We start from the raw sequence: 19572 nt of genomic DNA on the forward strand, positions 1-19572 counted from the left end.
TAAAAAGTAACTTTCTTCTTCAAGAAATCCCACCTTTTAGCATCATTAAAAAGCATTCTCTTTCTCCAGTGCAAATGCTTTGGGCTTGGTTGAGAAGATTAGGAGGTATTTTTCACCTTTGTGTGAATTAGCTTAACTACTGCTTTCTTCTTAAAATCTGAGGTATCAACTGTTGTGTTTGGGTTGAGAGACTCAAGGGGGCATGGGACAGTTTTGGAGTTTGGGTTCTTGTGTGGGCTGGAGGAGGACAAGCCTGACCCAGCACAGAGGACTGCTATGCAAGCAAGGGTGGTTTGGATACCCGGGGGGGTAGAGACAGAGGGCACAGGTTAGCCAGCCCCAAAGTTTCAGTCAATTTCCTTAATGCTGGAGGTTCAAGATCTTTGCCTAAGGTTTCTTTGATTAATCTGATATTCATTACCAGTAGAGACTACAGACAAGACCCAGAATATTATCCCTACTGTATAGAAACTCACCAAGGTCAGCAGCCATACATAGAGGGGTCAGACTGCCCCCAACAGCAGAAAGCCAGTGTGGCTACAGTGTGTGATCAGCACACAGTCCCATCCACTCCTGCAAACGGCAACCTCTGCTTTCCCAGAAACTTTCCCAGGGCTGTGGCTGCCTCTTATCCCAGAGATTAGCCTTTAGGGAAGACAAGGCCCAGGAAGGAAGGGAACTCAGGGTCTTGCCCCATTAGAAAGCAGGTTTTCCTGCTCCTCCCAGCCCTGCTCTCTGATGCTGATAAACACCTCTGCCACCTCCTACCCACACCTCTGACTGGAGCCGACTCTCTGCTGAAGCAGAACTTGGAGAAGCTCTTCTAGAGGTATCACGTTGAGGTGGCCACAATGTGGAAGGATTTGTAGGCATTCAGTTATATAGTTGGTAAACTATGGTGAGTGCTAACCTTGAGACCTTTCTCTTATTATACTGGAAATGCATTTGGGGCTTTATTCCCCTCCAGTGTGCTGAGATGACATGCTGGGCTGCTCCTTGCATTTCTCAGGTACTTAGGATGTTGACCCAGTTGACATCTTGTGTACAGCACTTATCTTTAGCTTTCTTGATGGTAGAGATTCCCAGCTTGATTTCTGAGTAGACTAACAGGTTAAGAAAAATAACAAAATGTTTAAATGATAGCAAAAAACAAAACAAAACAAAAAAACACTTCATTTCATGGAATCTTAGATTGGGAAAAGCTCATTGCATGAAACCGTTCTCCACATTCGAATGACTTTCAGTGTGTCCCACCAGCCTTCCCCCGTTCTTGAACAATTTCAGAGGTCAAGGTCACGATTATTCTATTCTTGCATCGACAGGTCTTCCTTTCCTTAAAGTAAAATTTAATTACAAGTTATTAGTCTTCATTACCCCCTCCACAATCACACAGAGGGAAGTTGGATGGCTCTTCAATAAGTGCTATTAGTTAGTATGTATGTCTGAAGTCTTCTTGCTACTAGTTTGTAAAGTCTCCAGCTCTCTCAACCCTTACTGCTCTCCTGGGAAGAAGCATCAGAATCCTCTGCCTCCTCAAGCCTATCCAAAGCTAATCTCATGGTCCTTGGCTCTGTCCTTCCCTCCCTTCTCAGGAACTTTGGTCCATCTGCCTTCTCTCTCTGTATCTCCAGACTTCACATATGCCCCTCCTATCCTCTACTCAGTACTGCTTACCTACTCTAAGAAATTATGCCATCTGCCGAGTTCCTGTCAGCATCAAATTTACGGAAAGAGTAGTACACGGTTACTCATCACAGGTCCTTTTCATTTGCGCTGGTAATCTGCATTCCGTCTGCTTAGCTTTGTAGAAATTTCTCTTCGATGGACATTAATGTCTTTGAAGTGCTCCTTTATCAGTTTTCAGGCTTCTGCTCTCTCTGTAGCTTATAATATAGATGCTGCCCTCTTGCCTTGACAACATCTCCCTTAGACTCCCAGACCAGAGTTTCTGGTTATCTCCCTAGTTCTGCTAACTGGACTTCCCTGATGGTTCCTCTTTTTTTTTTTTTTTTTTTTTTACCTTCCATGAAAAGACCTTCCTTAAGATAATGAATGTCCTCAGACCTCTTTTCCCTGTCTTTTCTTCCTTGGCAACCATACTTGATTTCACGGTTTTATTTATTGTTTTAATAGGGGTAACCCCAAACCTTCATCTCCATCTCAACCCTGATTTATCCCTGTAGCTCCCCTGCAAGCTTCTGGCTGAACAGCTCCCCTTGAATATCCAGTTGTCACTTCAAACTTATGATATCTCAAACATAGTTTCCTCCCTAACCTATTCCTTCTTTGGAATCCCTGTTTTTGTTGAGGACATTGCCTGAAACCACACTCAGCCACATTGTAGATCTACAAGTCACATTTAAGTTCTCCTCCTTCCACCACAGTCTCTGTCTACTTTCTTCCTTATTTATTTATTTACCTAATTAAAAATTTTTTAATGTTTATTTAGTTTTGAGAGACAGGGAGACAGAACATGAGGGAGGGAGGGGCAGAGAGAGAGGGAGACAGAATCCGAAACAGGCTCCAGGCTCTGAGCTGTCAGGAAAGACACGCCTATTTGTTTTATTTTTAGAGAGAGTGAGAATAGAGCAAGGGAGACGGGTAGAGGGAGAAAGAGAGAGAGTCTTTAAAAAATTTTTGTTTTAAGTTTTATTTATTTTGAGAAAGAGCACGTGTAAATGCATGTGCAAGTGTGCATGAGCAGGGGATGGGCAGAGACGGGGGGGGGGGGGGGGGGGGGGGGGCGGGGACAGAGAGAATCCGAAGCAGGCTCCACATGATCAGCATGGAGCCTGATGTGGGGCTCGATCCCATGACTGTGGGATCATGACCTGAGCTGAAATCAAGAGTTGGATGCTCAACTGACTGAGCCACCCAGGTGCCCCTGTCTACTCTCTTCCTATAGAATCTCTTCCATCTGCCCCTCCCATCCATTTCCATTGCTCCAACTTAATTCAGGCCTTTGTAGCCTCTTGCTGGACCTACTGGGATAGTCTCATTGGCATGTTCAGGTCCCACTTTCAACTTACATTCTCTGTTGCCAGATTGTCATGGAGTTGCATCTTCTGTGGTGGTTAAGTATTCAAGTCACTATTTAAGAAGAAAATTCCATATATTCAACTTTCCTCTTGAAAATGCCTTATATTGTCCATAAAGTAGAATCTGCAGTCATACTGCTTCTTAATAAGTTCAACACTGCCAATTTTTCCTTCAGTCTTGGAACAGATCATTTTCTTTTGGTTGAACACCAGATGAAGTCATCTGCTTGGTTTTAGGGGCCATCTAGTATGAAAAATATGTTTCTTTAAACACCAGAATCACACTCAACACTAGTCTATTTGAATTCATGTGAGTTGCTCACGAGTGTAGTACAAATCCACTGGAATGTCTCAAAGCAAAGCTCTGATCCTATTATTTCTGTGCTCAGAAACCCTTAGTGGATCTCCACTGCCTATCATAGTCCCATTCCTTTGGCCTGTCACTCAAAACTGTTCATGATCTGGCTGTAACTCACTTACCTAATCCAGGTTCCACTCCAAAATGGAACACCTGCCATTCCCGTCACACGCCCGGCACATTCCATCCTCCATCCATATTTTCTTTCACATGGTCCCTCTGTCTGGGGTAGCTTCACCTTACTCCCCATCTTTGCTGGACTCCGCCCTCCAGAGATCAACTCACATGCTGCCTCTCCTAAGATTCCTTCACAGTTCTCCTCCAACTCAGTCCAGCCAAAATCCTATTTCCTCCCCTGAACTGCAGTAGATCTTCATTTGTGTTGCTTTCATGGTAAGTTTCATTTTCTATCCAGAACTGTTATGTTCTTTATGTTTTATGACACTATAAACACCTTATGGGCAGGGCTAGTGTTTGAGTCTCCTTTATATTTTTATAGTCTTTCACCACCATCTCCATCTTCAAACACACATTCAGTTCTCAACAGGGTTTTTTTTTTTTTAATGACTTTTAAAGATTTTATTTTTAAGTAATGTCTACACCCAACACAGGGCTTGAACTTACAACCTGGAGATCAAGAGTTACATGCTCCACTGACTGAGTCAGCCAGGGGCCCCAGTTCTCAATAGGTTTTAATGAGTAAATAAGAAAAGTAAATGTGGCTTCCTAGCCTCTCCCCATGCAGAAGAGCTTCTCCCAATGTGCTCTAGTCTGGCAGTGCCTCGAAACTTGGGACCCAGTGCTCCCCCAAAGCAGCAAACTTTTTTTTATCCCAATAGTGCCTCTATCAGGCAATGAATGAACTCACCAGGAAGGCAGCTGGGTAAGAAGATAAATGCAAATGGTCAAGCTCTTTGCTCCTTCTTAAAGAGCAAAATAAACATCCTATTTGAGTTGAAAAAAAAAAAAAAAAGACCTTGGAAATTAACAATACAATGGCTTTTTCATAGAAGGCTCTAGGAAATGCCAAGTCTGTCACTGGAGATGGAGACATTTTGTTCCCATTGTGTAGAAAGAGACTGATGCGGCCTCTTAAGCAATCCTGCAGACCTACTGTTGGAAGGATCAGAACATTTTTTCAGTGTATTTCAAGTTCAGAGGGACTTTAACCTTTAAGGGGAAAAAAATCCCTTCCCTGTCACCTCCCTACACAGGGATGCTTTTACTTCAGGGAAACTCAAAACTGAGGGGAGTTCTGATTCCACCAGTCTACGGGATATAACAGTCCATTGAATCTTTTCTGATTCATACTCCAAACCCCATTAATACGGACCTAGCTCTGCTCAGATGAGCAGTGAGATTTTTAAGGAGGGCATGGGGGTTGAAGAGGATGGAGAATGTAACATTTAAAAGGACAGTCCAGCGTTGGGGAGGATGGAACATTTAAGCCTATTTTATACCTCTCAAGGAATGGGGCATCTGCATCTTTATTATCGACATGCAGAAAATGTAATCTGCCCCAGCGACAGAGAGGGAGTTTCACAGTGAATTTACACCCTCGGTGTTGACTTTAGACAGATCAGGGGAAAATGACCGTCCTACACTCTTGTAAAATCTTAATGTGCCATGAGAAGTGCACAGCGCTGCCTGATGTACAAGTGGTCAGATTTGTCTTGACCTTATTAGATCATGGAAAGGGGCTTCTAGGAGGAATTTTGAAAAAAAAAAAATTCTGCACAAATACTCAGGTGGCCTTTTCTGTTTCTTCTCTTCCTCCTGGACTTGGGTCCTGTAATTACTATCGCAGAGAGCTGGAAGGATGCCTGCTCTCCCGGCAAGGTCCCCTCTACTCGGCCTCCTCCCCACCCCCCCGCCCCTTTTCTCTTTCTGGCCCCGCCTTCTCCGCGCACCGAGCAGCTAGACAGCTGTGTTCAATCAGAAACCACTTACAACTCCAGACGATTCAAAAGGGAAACTTCAGCGTGAAGTGCAGCCCCGCTCCGGCTTTCTGTAGCTTTCTTTCCCTCCCTGGAGCCCGAGGCGCGGGTCTCGCTCTCCCCGCCGCCCTGGTTTCTTCGGGAGCTCGCTGAAGCCCTCCGGGGTGCCGGATCCTACTGGGAGGTGCCCTCCAGCCTGGTAATGGGGGGCGGCGAGGCCCCGTAGGAGCGGCTCGGCGGCTCGGAGGGTGGCAGTTCCCCGGGACCCAGCGGTGGGAGCGCGCGGGCGGGTCCCCGCGCCGGCTCGGCCGCTGTAGCAGCTGCGAGCGCGCCACACCGCCGAGCCTCCTGCAGCAATGGCTCGTCCGTGAAACGCCAGCCGGCTCTGTGCCTTCCAGGAGAGCTTGCATCCTTCCTTGGGGCTTCCCCACTGTCTTGGGTGAAAATGGCTGTCTAGACTAAAATGTGCCAGAAGGAACCAAGCGGTGGCTATCGAGCCTGGTAAGCCCAACTCAGAAGCTCCGAGACCTGGAGGAGGAGCTCGGCTCTGAAAAGTGCAGTCATGAATTCTGGAGTTGCCATGAAATATGGAAACGACTCCTCGGCGGAACTGAGTGAGGTAAGGAACAGCTGAGGTCGCGAGGTCTGGCTTCTCAGGCATTTGGTTTCCGACAAACGGCCGGTCCCTCCCGATCGCCCCCAGCCCTACACCCCTGCGCCCTACCCACCTCGTGCTCCTAGGCGGGAGGCAGCGCAATTAAAGATTAATAGATTTTTTGGATCTTGTTTTAACTTGTAGTGCTACTCAGGAAATGACCTGAACTGGCTTGATATTTCAATCTGAAATCAGTGGCTCAAAAAAGAAACAAGCTCTCACCGCGCCGCCAAGACCTTCTGCTCTCCGCGGATCTGGGTCCTCCGTCCCTTCCTACCCCGGTTCCTCCAGTTTAGGCTCAACATTCCTTTTCTTAGCAGTCGGGGATCCCAAGCTGAGCCGAAGCCGTTGGTAACTAATTTGGTGGGGCTGCGGAGCTCATTGGATTGTTAAATCTACCACTTGGCTCCCACGTGTAATGCGTTTGGTTAAGTTCGGGCAAGGTGGTCTCTCGTCGGCAGAGATGAATGACCCACGCTGGGGAGGGGAGTGGGGAGGAAGCACATCAAAGCCGCTTAGAACTTTATTTCCTGCCCTGGACTCCTGAGTCTTTGAGGCAAGCGCATTTGCAATTCCTGGCTCTCACTGTAACATACCCACTTGAGTGTTTGAGACTGTCTTTGGAATTAAAGCTACATCAAACGGTATGCAAATATGTCAGCGGTGAGATGCTCAAAGCCACCTTTTTTTTGATGACTTTAGGGATGCCTCGGGCACAGCCCCTCTTCCCCCCCCCCCCATGCCCCTGAGCGCCCCCCCCCCCCCCCCCCCCCGGCTTTGAATACCTGAAAAGTATTCTTTTGAGTGGATGCTCAAAAGAGAGGAGAGGAGGATTCTGTGTGACCGATGTCTACAGCGGGAGTCTTGGTGGCTGTAGGTTTTCCTCCTAACATCATCACTGAGCTATTTATGGGGCAAAAGTAGAATAAATAGTCTGTGCTTCTTGAGTATGGCTGAAGAGAGGAAAGGGGAAGAAAAGGAGACCAGTGTAAAAACAGCCGGAAGGCAGACAGAGGTGTTGTGAGATTACCGAGGATGAAGGAAAAATGAAAGGATGCAGCCCTGGCTGTGGGGAGAGGGCTGGAGGTGGGGAAGGGCCCGGGGGGGGGGGGGGGGGGGCATAGACCGGGGAAACCTGAGTGGGTCTGCAGCTGGTATCCAGCAGTGAATGCCCTGGGCCCTTGCCTGGTGCTCTGTGTGCTCTGTGTGTTGTCCCTGCTGGGTTTAGAGTAGCATTTGGAGGTGTTGGTGAATGAGGTAGAGGCATTTCCTAATCCTGGTGGATTCCCTTGTGGTTTACAAGGTGAGGAGATGCTAAGAGGAGGAGGACGTAACTTGAAAACAAGAGGTTAAGGGAAGAGGCAGGAAGACCTAAGTGATTTTTGCCAATTTTACAAGCAGGGAGAAGTTCACATCAAAAATAGAACCTAGGGCCCTGCTAGGACCAAGGACCCAGGAGAAACCCTATTTAAGGAGAAACCTGTGACTTACCTTGTAAGGTCACTTAAAAATCAAAAACTTAAAGGTGTTTGTCCTGCATAAAGTCTTTCCCTGGTCTTTCACATTATTTCTTTGTGGCAGCATTAATTCTCCTTAACTGAAGTGTGTTGTTGTTTCCTTTTGTTTTCAGAATGAATTCCAGGTTTAGGATGAAGGTGGCTAGGATACTGGCTAGAGAGAGAGAGGAGGTCCTAATGGACTTTCCTGGTGTTGGGGTGATCAGGGGAGGGCATTAGTTGAACCCAGAGTTAGGGGGGTTCCTTGCCTACTTGTATCCACTCCGATATACTCCTTAGAAAACTTGTGGCCAAAGGGAAGGGTGGAGGGTGCTTCGTGGCCCCTGCGTTAGTTGGAGCGGTAATACTTGAGCATTATGGAACACCGTTTAGTCCCTGAGGAAATAAGCTTCTGCCCAATCATATCCTTGAGCAGACACTGAGAAAAGGGAGAGAAAATCTGCTGATCATTTCTTAACTTCTCTGGGGTCTTCTTTCTAGGTTCAGTGATTTAGTTGCCCCTCTGTCTCCCCTTGTCCCAGTTTCCCTGCAGATCTGGTAGTTGCCATAGACAGTAAGGGTAGTTATTTTTTAGTTTTTGGACATGTTTTCAATTAGGGTATGTGTAAGAGAATTTGTAAGGCAAGGGGGTATGTGCGGGTCATACTTGTGGACCCTAAATGTCAGGTCAGTTTATCACGGGCAATAGTTGGAGGATTGACTTTTTTTTTTTTTGTAATATGAAATTTATTGTCAAATTGGTTTCCATACAACCCCCAGTACTCATCCCAACAGGTGCCCTCCTCAATGCTCATCACCCCCCCCACCCCCCTGACCTTTTTTATAATACCTCTATTTCTTTTTTTTTTTTTTTAATTTTTTTTTCAACGTTTATTTATTTTTGGGACAGAGAGAGACAGAGCATGAACGGGGGAGGGGCAGAGAGAGAGGGAGACACAGAATCGGAAACAGGCTCCAGGCTCTGAGCCATCAGCCCAGAGCCCGACGCGGGGCTCGAACTCACGGACCGCGAGATCGTGACCTGGCTGAAGTCGGATGCTTAACCGACTGCGCCACCCAGGCGCCCCAGTACCTCTATTTCTGAATACAATTCATTTGTATTTCTCACTACTAGGTCTCTGGTGTAAAGGAGCGTTTGTTTCTTCTTTTCACGTAATTTTTCTGTTAAATGCTAGCTTTGCTTTAACGTCTTGGGCGGCAAAGTTGCCAGCCCCTGTTGATGGTTGGTTCCTCCTCCTCACCTGGAAGCAGAGCTAATAAAATCCCCTCAGGGACCCCTTTAGTACCACGTCTTTATTGCCCAGGAGCCTCTAGGCTGTCTGGAGGTCACCGCGGGGTCAGATTCAGCCTGTTGTTCACCAGGCATTTCAGGGGCAGGAAAAACCCTGAAAGAGCCCAGGATGCTGGGGGTCAGAAACAAGAGGCCTCTCTCGTTGGCGTGGACTTGTGAGCTGACCCCTTGTACAGGGGCCCTGTGGGCCCAGGAATCGCTGACCCTTTGGCAGTAATATTGGCGTGGACTCTATCACATCTTCAACAAGGGGAGTGACTTGCATGAGTTTTCCAGCTGTAATCTGCTGGTCCCTTCAATGAGAGCAGCGAGCTTTGGTCAGCTGCTGAGGTGCTGACCTCTGCCTACAATTACTCCAGGAATGCTCAGATACAAGAGAGGCAGGAGGGATTTGGGTGTGAGGGCTACTTGACCTAGAGCTGGGTGTTGGGCGTGAGGTGTTTTGCATGTGTAAGAACTTTTAAGGTCGAAAAACAGGAAATTCATGAATGTGTTCCTTTTGTGTCTTTAGCTGGAACAATAGCTGTTTAAGATCCTGTGAGATGATTCTAGGAGATAGTGAAATTACCCCTACCTGTGGGCATTCAAAACATTTGTGTTTATCCATGACCACAGATGGCTTATATCAAGTCTGAACACTTTAACTAGAGCAAACTAATCCTTAGCATTAACCACAGTAATGCGAAAGGAAAATCTGAGCGGCAGGAATTGGCTGTTCTCTTTTCTTGGCTCTTAGCTGACCCTATCAAAGAATCAAAGGATGTTTTTCTTTTTCTAATGTGAGGTTAAAAGGAAGGACTTCAACACCAGCCAAATCAAGAGTCCTTAGAAAATCAAGTACACGGTCAGCAGCACTGGATTAAATTCTCCCAAATCTCATCAAGGGAAGGCTCTTAATTCTTCCTCCTCACCATGGTTTTTTGGTTTGCACTCAGTTATGTTTGTCTTGATGAAACTTGTGGGACCTGTATATAGTTTGACATTGCTGCATTACCATGGTCGCGTTTCCTAGTTCTTAAAATAGTTCAGATTTGGGGAGAAGGAGGTTTCAAGGCACAGTATTTGCAAGGTATGATTTGAATTCACTAAATCTTTACAGGAGAGCTGTCTACTGGATCTGCTTGTTTGGTAGAAAGCTACTTATTTATGCAGCAAAATAAAAATTTATCTTTAAGGGTTCTTTCCTGATGATCATTAAAACCCCTGGGGAATAAAAAAAAATAATAATTTGTCTGAAGCAATCAACTTACATATTTTTTGCCTTTTAAACATTAAACAATGTTTACCTTAGTTGCCCCTGGAAATCCTACTTCTCTTACTCTTTCCTTATCCCTTTATTCAAAGCTGCTTTCATGACATGATTCCACTCCAGAACATAGTCTATAGAGGCAACTCTTCGTGTGCTTTCACCATTTACTTGTTGGGTAGCTATGGAAACTCCACATCTTCGTTGATACTCTAATTAAGAAGTGGATTTGTATAGGAGAAAGTTGTTCTCTACATGGATAATACTGTATGACTGTCTCTCAGGGGCCATCTAACAGATAGATGTAGGCTTCGTCATCCAGTTATAAAATATCAGAGTTGGAGGGGCCTGTGAGATCACCTAGTATTCCCATACCCCTTTATACTCCTTTGTCTTTATAGAATCAACTTCGCTGTAACGAGTTGTTTAATGTCTCTCCCAGCCATAGACCATCAGCACCAGAAGAACAGTGTGAAGACCTGTTATAGAGTCTGGCACATGGTAGGTGTTCTACACACATTTGAATGAATGAACACCTTGCCTCTCCCTTTCCATTTTTTTTTTTTTAATTTAAACTTAAAAAAAAATTTTACATCCAAATTAGTTAGCATATAGTGCAACAATGATTTCAGGAGCAGATTCCTTAATGCCCCTTATCCATTTAGCCCATCCCCCCTCCCACAACCCCTCAAGTAACCCTGTTTGTTCTCCATATTTAAGAGTCTCTTCTGTTTTCTCCCCCTCCCTGTTTTTATATTATTTTTGTTTCCCTTCCCTTATGTTCATCTGTCTTATCTCTTAAAGTCCTCCTGAATGGAGTCCTATGATATTTGTCCTTCTCTGACTAATTTTGCTTAGCATAATACCCTCCAGTTCCATCCACTTAGTTGCAAATAGTTGTTGTTGTTTTGTTTTGTTTTAATTTATTTTTGAGAGCAAGAGCTTGTGAGAGCGTGAGTGGGGTAGGGGCAGAGAGAGAGGCTGACAGGATCCAAAGTGGGCTCTGCATTGACAGCAGAGAGCCCTATGCGGGGCTCGGACTTTCAAACCATTAGATTGTGACCTGAGCCAATGTTGGTCACTTAACTGACTGAGCCACTCAGGGGCCCCTCCCTTTCCCTTTTTATACATATGGAATTTGAGGAACTGCTTTAAGTGCTTGGTCTGAGGCTTGTGTCTGTGTGTGTGTGTGACTATATATGGCTGTGTAACAAACTGCCCCCAAATTAAGAGACTTTAAAAAAATCTTATTTGTGCATGATTTTGCAATTTTGGGAACAGCTCATGGAGGGAAGGCTTGTGTCTGACTGGACCCAGACGATCCACTTCCAAGATGGCTTAACCACATGGCTGGCAAACTGGTGCTGTCTGTGGATGGGAGATCACCCCTATTCTCTTCCTCTCTTCCATGTGGGTGTACCCCTATACTGTTTGAGTTTCCTCTCAACATGGCAGCTGGGTTCCAAGAGGAGAGGTGGAGGCTGGCAGTTTTTTTTTTTTTTTTTTTTTTTTTTAAATTTTTTTAGTGTTTATTTTTGAGAGACACAGAGACAATGCAAGTCAGTTAGGGGCAGAGAGAGAGGGAGACACAGAATCCGAAGCAGGCTCCAGGCTCTGAGCTGTCAGCACAGAGCCCGACGCAGGGCTCAAACTCAGGAGCTGTGAGATCATGACCTGAGCGAAGTCGGATGGATGCTCAACCGACTGAGCCACCCAGGCACCCCTGGCAGTTCTTTTATTTTATTTTATTTTTTTAATGTTATTTTTTATGTTTTTAAATTTACATCCAAATTAGCATATAGTGCAACAATGATTTCAGGAGTAGATTCCTTAATGCCCCTTACCCATTTAGCCCATCCCCCCTCCCACAACCCCTCCAGCAACCCTGTTTGTTCTCCATATTTATGAGTCTCTTCTGTTTTGTCCCCCTCCCTGTTTTTATATTATTTTTGTTTCCCTTCCCTTATGTTCATCTGTCTTGTCTCTTAAAGTCCTCATATGAGTGAAGTCATATGATTTTTGTCTTTCTCTGACTAATTTCACTTAGCATAATGCCCTCAGTTCCATCCACATAGTTGCAAATGGCAAGATTTCATTCTTTTTGATGGCCGAGTCATACTCCATTGTGTGTGTGTGTGTGTGTGTATACACATATATATTCATATACATATATATATACACACACACACACCATATTTTCTTTATCCATTCATCCATCAATGGACATTTGGGCTCTTTCCATACTTTGGCTATTGTTGATAGTGCTGCTATAAACATGAGGGTGCATGTGTCCCTTCGAAACAGCACACCTGTATCCCGTGGATAAATGCCTAGTAGTGCAATTGCTGGGTCGTAGGGTAGTTCTATTTTTAGTTTTTTGAGGAACTTCCATACTGTTTTCCAGAGTAGCTGCACCAGCTTGCATTCCCAGGCAGTTCTTTTAAAATGTAGGATTGAAACTGGCACAGAGTCATTTCTGTGCATCTGTTGGTCAAAAACAGCTATATGCTTAGCCCAGATTGAAAGCTGTGAAGAAATAGACTCTACCTCTCCAAGGCGTATATAACAAAGAATTTGCAACTTTTTTTTTTTTTTTTGCAACCATTTTTAATCTACTCCAGAGGCCTCAAAAACACAAAGCCTTGTCTAAAACCCTCTTCTCTTAATTCTCAGTGCCTGGCAATAGTTTTTGTTTGGTCTCTTAGCTGTTAATTCAGTGGTTTTCCAGGGTATTGACGTGCTTCATTATCAAAACCCTGTGAGAGACATTCTGTTAGGCCCATTCTACAGGTGTGGAGATTGAGGCATAAAGAGGTGAAAACACTTACTGAGGTTTTACAGACTATTAGTGGTGGAATCAGGTTTCCAGCCCTAGTAGTCTTTCTCCCAGGTCCATCATTTGTACATGGTTTCCTTTCATTAGTTTCTCTTCGTGCTCTCAGCTTGTGATCACATGTTTCCAGGAGGGAGCATTCTGTATAATAGGCCTTTTTAACTTGATGTGTATTGTAATCTCTGTGCAATACACAGATAAATATTTTTGATAAAAATGAAATGAATATGATTAAAGGGATATGGTCACTGCCATCACCTTCAACTGGCTGAGGAATTCTATGCATTGATTTTCCCAGAGCCCTAAAAGCAGATTTGTCAATAAAGAATGGGGTGATCCTCATCCAGGAGGGCCTTCCTTTCTGTCCTTGTTTACTGCTAGGGAGACAGGGGCACGGCGACCTCTGTCCCCCACTAAGAGGTCCCACTGGCTGTGTACTCAGAGGCGCCTGAGGGATTAGTCCTACCTACCATGTTTGAGGTGCCAGAATAAGGCTTCCTTTGTCACAGAATGGGTGTGCTTCCACCCCTGCAGGTGGGGCTCTAGGCTCCTACTACAGTTTGCTAAATCACTGTGGCACTGCAGAGGGCAGAGGTTGGCAGAGAAAGCCAGGAAACACAGTGAAGTTGGTGGCCAGGGCCACGTGGCAAGGCAGCTGCTGGTGGTCAGGTCCTGAGGAAGCACGTGCTGAATGTGGCAGTGAGGCCATGACTCAGTCCCAGCTGGCCAGGGGAAATAGATTAAATGTGGCTGGAACCAGGGGGTCGCCAAAGTAACAAGAAAAAGGAGAAATGGGATAGGAGAGTAGGAGGTTAGTCAAAGACCAGGCAGGTGATTGGGGCTGAGGTGGCCATAGACGTGAAAGCCCAGAGAGAACATTGATTCCAAGGGTGTGCTTTGTCCAACTGGGTAGTTGTAAAATGAATCCCAAGACTTCTCCATATTAAGGAAGTACTTACAGGATGTGTGGCTACCGGATTTGAGGCACCGGAGCTTTGGGTGGGGGCACCCATGCAGGATAGGGAAAGGGGTGGCAATACTCAGGAGGTAAACTCCAGGGTGCTTTAGTAGCTGCCTGAAGCTCCTTTACCCCAGCACAAGCCATGTGGAACACTTCCTCCAAAATGAGACTGGAACGGAAGATAAAAGCTGCATTTATGGCAACATTAAGAAGATGCTGCTGAACAAAGACTTCAGATTCAGGTTTTGATCTAAGGAATCAAATTTCAGAAAACCAAGATTACATTTTAAGTAATTTCTCGATTCTGGGAAAGAGGTTTGTATTGGTGAGATTGTGGAATCAGATAAGCCAAAAAACTCTGAAAACTGACAGTACTGAGGATGTGGACTTGTGCATCAGGGAGGGCATGTCAGGGCAGAGATAGATTATATGCAGTTATTTTCTCCATCCCTTCACTTGCTTCCCCCACCCCCAACTGCACCCAGATTCCTAACATTGGTATCTTTCACTTTTGAAAGAAATGAGAGAATAACCTGGATTACACAGATAAACAGAAGTTCAATTTATAGAGTAAATATTTACTGGGACCATACAGCTGTTCTCTTTCTAGCAAATGTCCTTTTCTCTCGCTGAACAGAAATAGCCAAAATTAGTTCCTGGGGGAAGGAGGACACCTTTTGAAAGGTTTGTGTTACCATAAGGAGTGATTGAGGTTGCAGAGTACTTTATATGTGCAAATCTTTTCAGATATTTCTTAAACTCAGCAAAGAAGTTAAACCAAATCAAATCTAGGAGAAACAAAAATCCCAAATTAGCAGCTGTTGATTCCACTTGCTATATAAGAAGCTGTAGGTTAGGGTTTGTTAACTTTGTAAACAAGCAATAAAAACCTGTTGCGTTGGGAACATTGTGTGCTAAAAGCTACTTGAAGCTTTGGCGGGTGGGATATTTTGAGGCAGATCCCTTGTCCTGAGGTTTGATCAGTGCTTGAACAACCCATGATGGGGCATATGGGACCAGAGATGGAAATGCATCTTAAGCCAAAGGCTGTAGTGTTTGATTACCTGAGAACAGAAAGTTTCATGAAACCTCTGTGTGTATGCATGCACGTCAGTTAACGATTCCAGCTGGATTTGTGAAAAATATTGAAGCAGTTGTCAAGGGAAGAATGCCAACATGGGAAGAGATTGCCTGGCAGTTAGAAAAAGCAGTGGAGTCCTCTGGTTGGTTGCATGGTAAGAGTGGGAGTAATTGCTTGTCCCTGTTTCCTATGGGCTGTGTGGACTTGTGCACAGAATATGTGGCACACTCACTTTGGGTTGTTCCTGCCCTCACCTATGTTCACAACGCTTATTATAATTATCCATAGCTTTCGTGTGAGACCAGGAGATCTTTGAAGGCAGGGACGGAGGAAAACCCCTCACTATTGCCAGCACTTAGTCAGTATGTGACATGGTAGAGCATCCACATCAACAAATTTTGAAGCTACTTGTTTGGACCAAACTGCAACTTGGCATTAGAGTGTGGCAGATGTGTTGGATTGACCACTTCTATAATTTGGTTGAAGGGCACATTTGGGGGAATTTAGTTTGGTCATTATTATTATTAAAAAAAAATTTTTTTTTAACATTTATTCATTTTTTAAATTTTTTTATTTAAAAAAATTTTTTTTAACATCTATTTATTTTTGAGACAGAGAGAGACAGAGCATGAACGGGGGAGGGTCAGAGAGAGGGAGGCACAGAATCTGAAACAGGCTCCAGGCTCTGAGCTGTCAGCACAGAGCCCGACGCGGGGCTCGAACTCCTGGACCGCGAGATCATGACCTGAGCTGAAGTCGGACGCTTAACCAACTGAGCCACCCAGGCGCCCCAACATTTATTCATTTTTTGAGAGAGAGAGAGCATGAGTGGGGGAGGCGCAGAGAGAGAGGGAGACACGGAATCTGAAGCAGGCTCCAGGCTGTGAACTGACAGCACAAAGCCTGACACGGGGCTCGAACCCACGGACTGAGATCATGACCTGAGCCGAAGTCGGTTGCTTAACTGAGCCACCCAGGCGCCCCGTTTAGTTTGGTCATTATTACCATAACTTACCCTCTATTCCCCATTGGTTTATTCAGTCAGCAAATACAGTGGGTCTTCTACATGCTAAGTGCTGTTCTTAGGTGTGGGGGTACAGAAACAAAACTGCTATAGTCCTTGTTCTGATGGATCCTACACTCTAGAGGGAGACAGACCATACATGTGACAGGTGTATGTCCACTGATGGTATGTGCTGGAAAGAGAAAATTCACAGGGAATGAAGGAGGGAGGATGCCATTGTAGTGATCAGGGAAGACCTGTCTGTGGGAATCTTTGAACTGATGAGACCTGAATGAAATGAGGGATAGAGCCACGCAAAGATGGGAGATGATCATTTTAAGTGGGGGAAGAACAAAGGCAGAGGTCAGATACACATGGTGTGTTTAAACAAGGGGTTGAAGCAAGGGGACAGTGGAAAGAGAAGATGTCTGAGAAAAATGGTTCTGCCAAGATTACCTATAGCCTCCTAGGCTATGGAAAAGAATTTGGATTTCTCTGGAGAGTTTTGATATGCCTGAACCGATATATAAATGTGTGTGCATGTGGATATACACACACACATATATGTATTTACATAATTTATTTACATAATTTATTTGTGGGGCAGGGTGGAGGAAATTTTGGGAAGAGGAGGTGTTAGCAAAAAAAGGCCAGGAAGATTGTGTCCCAAAAGCCAATTTAAAGAAGTTATTTTCAGAAGAGAGTGAAGTTCACAAATGCCCCATCCCTCCCTCTTGTTTCATTCACTACCTTAAAGCCTGGGCATATTCCCAAATTTTCAAATTGTGTGATTTTAAAATTATTTTTGGACATTTTCAGAATATTTAAGATAATTTTCCTCTTGAATGATTTAAAGAACTGAGTGGCATGGACATTGGTCACAAATGATTTGAAAACTGCCTTCCCTTGATGGATGGTTCAGTGTTGATGGATGATGATGATGTAGAATATAGTTGGGTTCTGAATTAGGAAAACTGGGCTCTCCTTTCCACTATCACTTGGACCAATTTCCTTCCACTGTTTAGAATCATTGACTTTATTTTTTATGAAATTCGGTATCAGTTCTGAGGAGCCTGGAATGCTGACACTTTTTTTCCTGTTGAAAAGTTATTTGTGGGGGTAACTGGGTGGTTCCCTTGGTTGAGTGTCTGACTCTTGATTTTGGCTCAGGTCACAATTCCTGGGTCAGGCCCTGCATTGGGCTCCATGCTAAGCATGGAGTCTGCTTAAGATTTTATCTCTCTCTTTCTCTTTTTCTGCCCTTCTCTGCCCCTCTCCTACTCACATGCACACTCGCTTGTGCGCTCTCTCTCTCCCTCTCTCTCTCTCAAATTAAAAATGTGGGGCACCTGGGTGGCCCAGTTGGCTGAGTGTCCAACTTTGGCTCAGGCCATGATCTCATGGTTTGTGTTTGAGCCTGCATCTGGCCTGCTGCTGTCAGCACAGAGCCCACTTTTGATCCTCTGTTCTGCTCTCTGACCCTGTCTTGCTTGTGTTTTCTCTCAAAAGTAAATAAACATTAAAAAAAAAAAAAGTTATTTGGTAGTCAGATTATACCAGAAAGTTGTCTGGTAAGCATGGAATTGGGCAAAGGAGATTCTTCAATTGGGTGGTACCATTTAGCCATTTTTGAATTTTTTTTTTTTTTTCAACGTTTATTTATTTTGGGGACAGAGAGAGACAGGGCATGAACGGGGGAGGGGCAGAGAGAGAGGGAGACACAGAATCGGAAACAGGCTCCAGGCTCTGAGCCATCAGCCCAGAGCCTGACGCGGGGCTCGAACTCACGGACCGCGAGATCGTGACCTGGCTGAAGTCGGACGCTTAACCGACTGCGCCACCCAGGCGCCCCCCATTTAGCCATTTTTGATTGGAAGTTTATCTTATTCAAGCCATTTGCATGACTGATGAGGAAACTGAGGGCTGAATAAGGCAGGCTAGGGGCAGAGGAGGAAGTGTGGAACCCAGATTTTTTTTTAAACTCCTAGGGATAATACTTCCTCTTCTGCCTCAACTTACTTTGTTTCTGTATCACAGGATTTGCTGTAAAGTATGTGTCTTCTATTGTTCTGTCATTATCTTAAGAGGAAGCATAATTCTTTAGCAAATCTTGTTTTATACATTACTACTAATCGCACTATTAAAATAGAATTTAGTTTTTGCTCTGATCTTTTGGGTATATTTTAGTAGTCTCCTCTCGGTGGGTTCTTACTGGCTGAGATTATTGGGGCCTAAAAATCTTAAAAATCCAGAGGGGCAGTTGTGTTCTGTTTTGGCGAAATGAGAGATGTGCTTAGTGTTGGGCTGGTTTGCCAGCTGCTCTCTGTTGATGTTTGCATGACTTGGTCAATATTATCCTTTTCTAAAAATTGTGGTAAACTATACATACCATAAAATCTCCGATTGTAACCATTTTTATTATTTTTTTCATGTTTGTTTTGAGAGAGAGAGAGTGTACACACACAAGTGGGGGAGGGGCAGAGAGAGAGAGAGAGAGAGAGAGAGAGAGAGAGAACCACAAGCGGGCTCTGTGGTGTCATTGCAGAGCCTGATGCAGGGTTTGATCTCACAAACAGTGAGCTCATGATCTGAGCCAAAATCAAGAGTTGGTGCAACCGACCGAGCCACCCAGGCGCCCTCAACCATTTTTAGATACACAGAGCTGTGGCATTAGTACATTCACACTGTCGTGCACCCATCCTCATTTTGCATCTCTGGTACTTTTTCATCTCCCCCAGCTGAAACTCCGTTCCTGTTAAACACTAACTCCCCATTTCTACCCTGCCGCCCTCTTGGCAACCACTGTTTGACTCTCTGTGAATCTGGCCAATCTAGATCCTTCATGTAAGTGTAATCATAAAACTTGTCCTTTTGGGACTGGTTTATTTCCCTTAGCATAAGGTCTTAAGTACATCAGTACTGTACTAAAGATTCATCAGTACAGTAGCATGTCAGTTTTCTTTCTATGTAAGGGTGTGTACTGTATGTTCATATCCTATTTTGTCTATCCATCCATCAGTGGACACTTGGGTTGCCTGCACCTTTTGGCTGTTGTGAATAACACTGCAATGAACACAGGTGTGCAAATATCTTACTCCCTGCTTTTACTTTTTTTGGGTATACACCCAGAAGTGGAATTGCTACACCATATGGTAATTTTGTGTTTAAAATTTTGAGCAATCACCTTCACATTTTCCATAGTGGCTGCTGTACTTTCCATCATCCCCACCAGCAGTGCCCAAAGGTTCCAGTTTCCCCACATCCTTGCCAGCACTTGTTCTTTTGGTTTTGCTTTGCTTTTTATATAATAGCCTTCCTAATGGCTGTGAGGTGGTATCTCATCCTGGGTTCTATTTGCATGTTCATAATGATTCCTGAATGTTGAAGATATTCTCACGTGCTTATTGGCCATAGCGTCTTTGGAAAAATGTCTGTTCAAGACCTTGTCCTTGCCCCCCCCCCTTTTTTTAAATTAAGTAGGCTTCATGCCCAGTGTGGAGCCCAGCTCGGTGCTTGAACTCAGGACCCCAAGATCAAGACCTAAGCTGAGATCAAGAGTCCCATGCTAACTGATTGAGCCATCCAGGTGCCCCCTTTGCCTGTTTTCAAATTGAGCTGGGTTTTTGTTTGTTTGTTTGTTGTTGTTGCTCTG

General features: G+C 44.7%; 1 protein-coding gene and 1 long non-coding RNA gene across 5 annotated transcripts in view; one reads left to right on the forward strand and one right to left on the reverse strand.

Moving 5' to 3' along the window:
- LOC147584215 (uncharacterized) overlaps positions 1-6583 on the reverse strand; it is a 99056-nt gene extending 92473 nt beyond the window's left edge. Inside the window, exons 1-2 of one of the 2 annotated variants that reach the window (XR_015242466.1) lie at positions 5347-6583; positions 3030-3282 (exon numbers count right to left, since the gene is read on the reverse strand). This is a non-coding gene — a long non-coding RNA (uncharacterized LOC147584215). The remainder of the gene's footprint in view (positions 1-3029; positions 3283-5346) is intronic. The other variant, XR_015242452.1, reaches the window with a different exon arrangement.
- The window catches only part of MCC (MCC regulator of Wnt signaling pathway), a 433554-nt gene that overhangs the window by 150107 nt on the left and 263875 nt on the right, over positions 1-19572 (forward strand). The window contains exon 1 of one of the 3 annotated variants that reach the window (XM_086682242.1): positions 5315-5952. The exons of the other annotated variants lie outside the window; for them this stretch is intronic. Within the exon in view, the coding sequence (XP_086538368.1) occupies positions 5896-5952 (57 nt within the window). The 5' untranslated portion in view covers positions 5315-5895. Of the gene's footprint in view, positions 1-5314; positions 5953-19572 lie in introns of those variants that run through there. 3 annotated transcript variants of the gene reach the window in all.

The sequence above is a fragment of the Puma concolor genome, chromosome A1 (genome assembly GCF_028749965.1).
Source record: "Puma concolor isolate L17-30 chromosome A1, mPumCon1.1.hap2, whole genome shotgun sequence".
In the NCBI taxonomy this organism is placed as follows: Eukaryota; Metazoa; Chordata; class Mammalia; order Carnivora; family Felidae; genus Puma; species Puma concolor.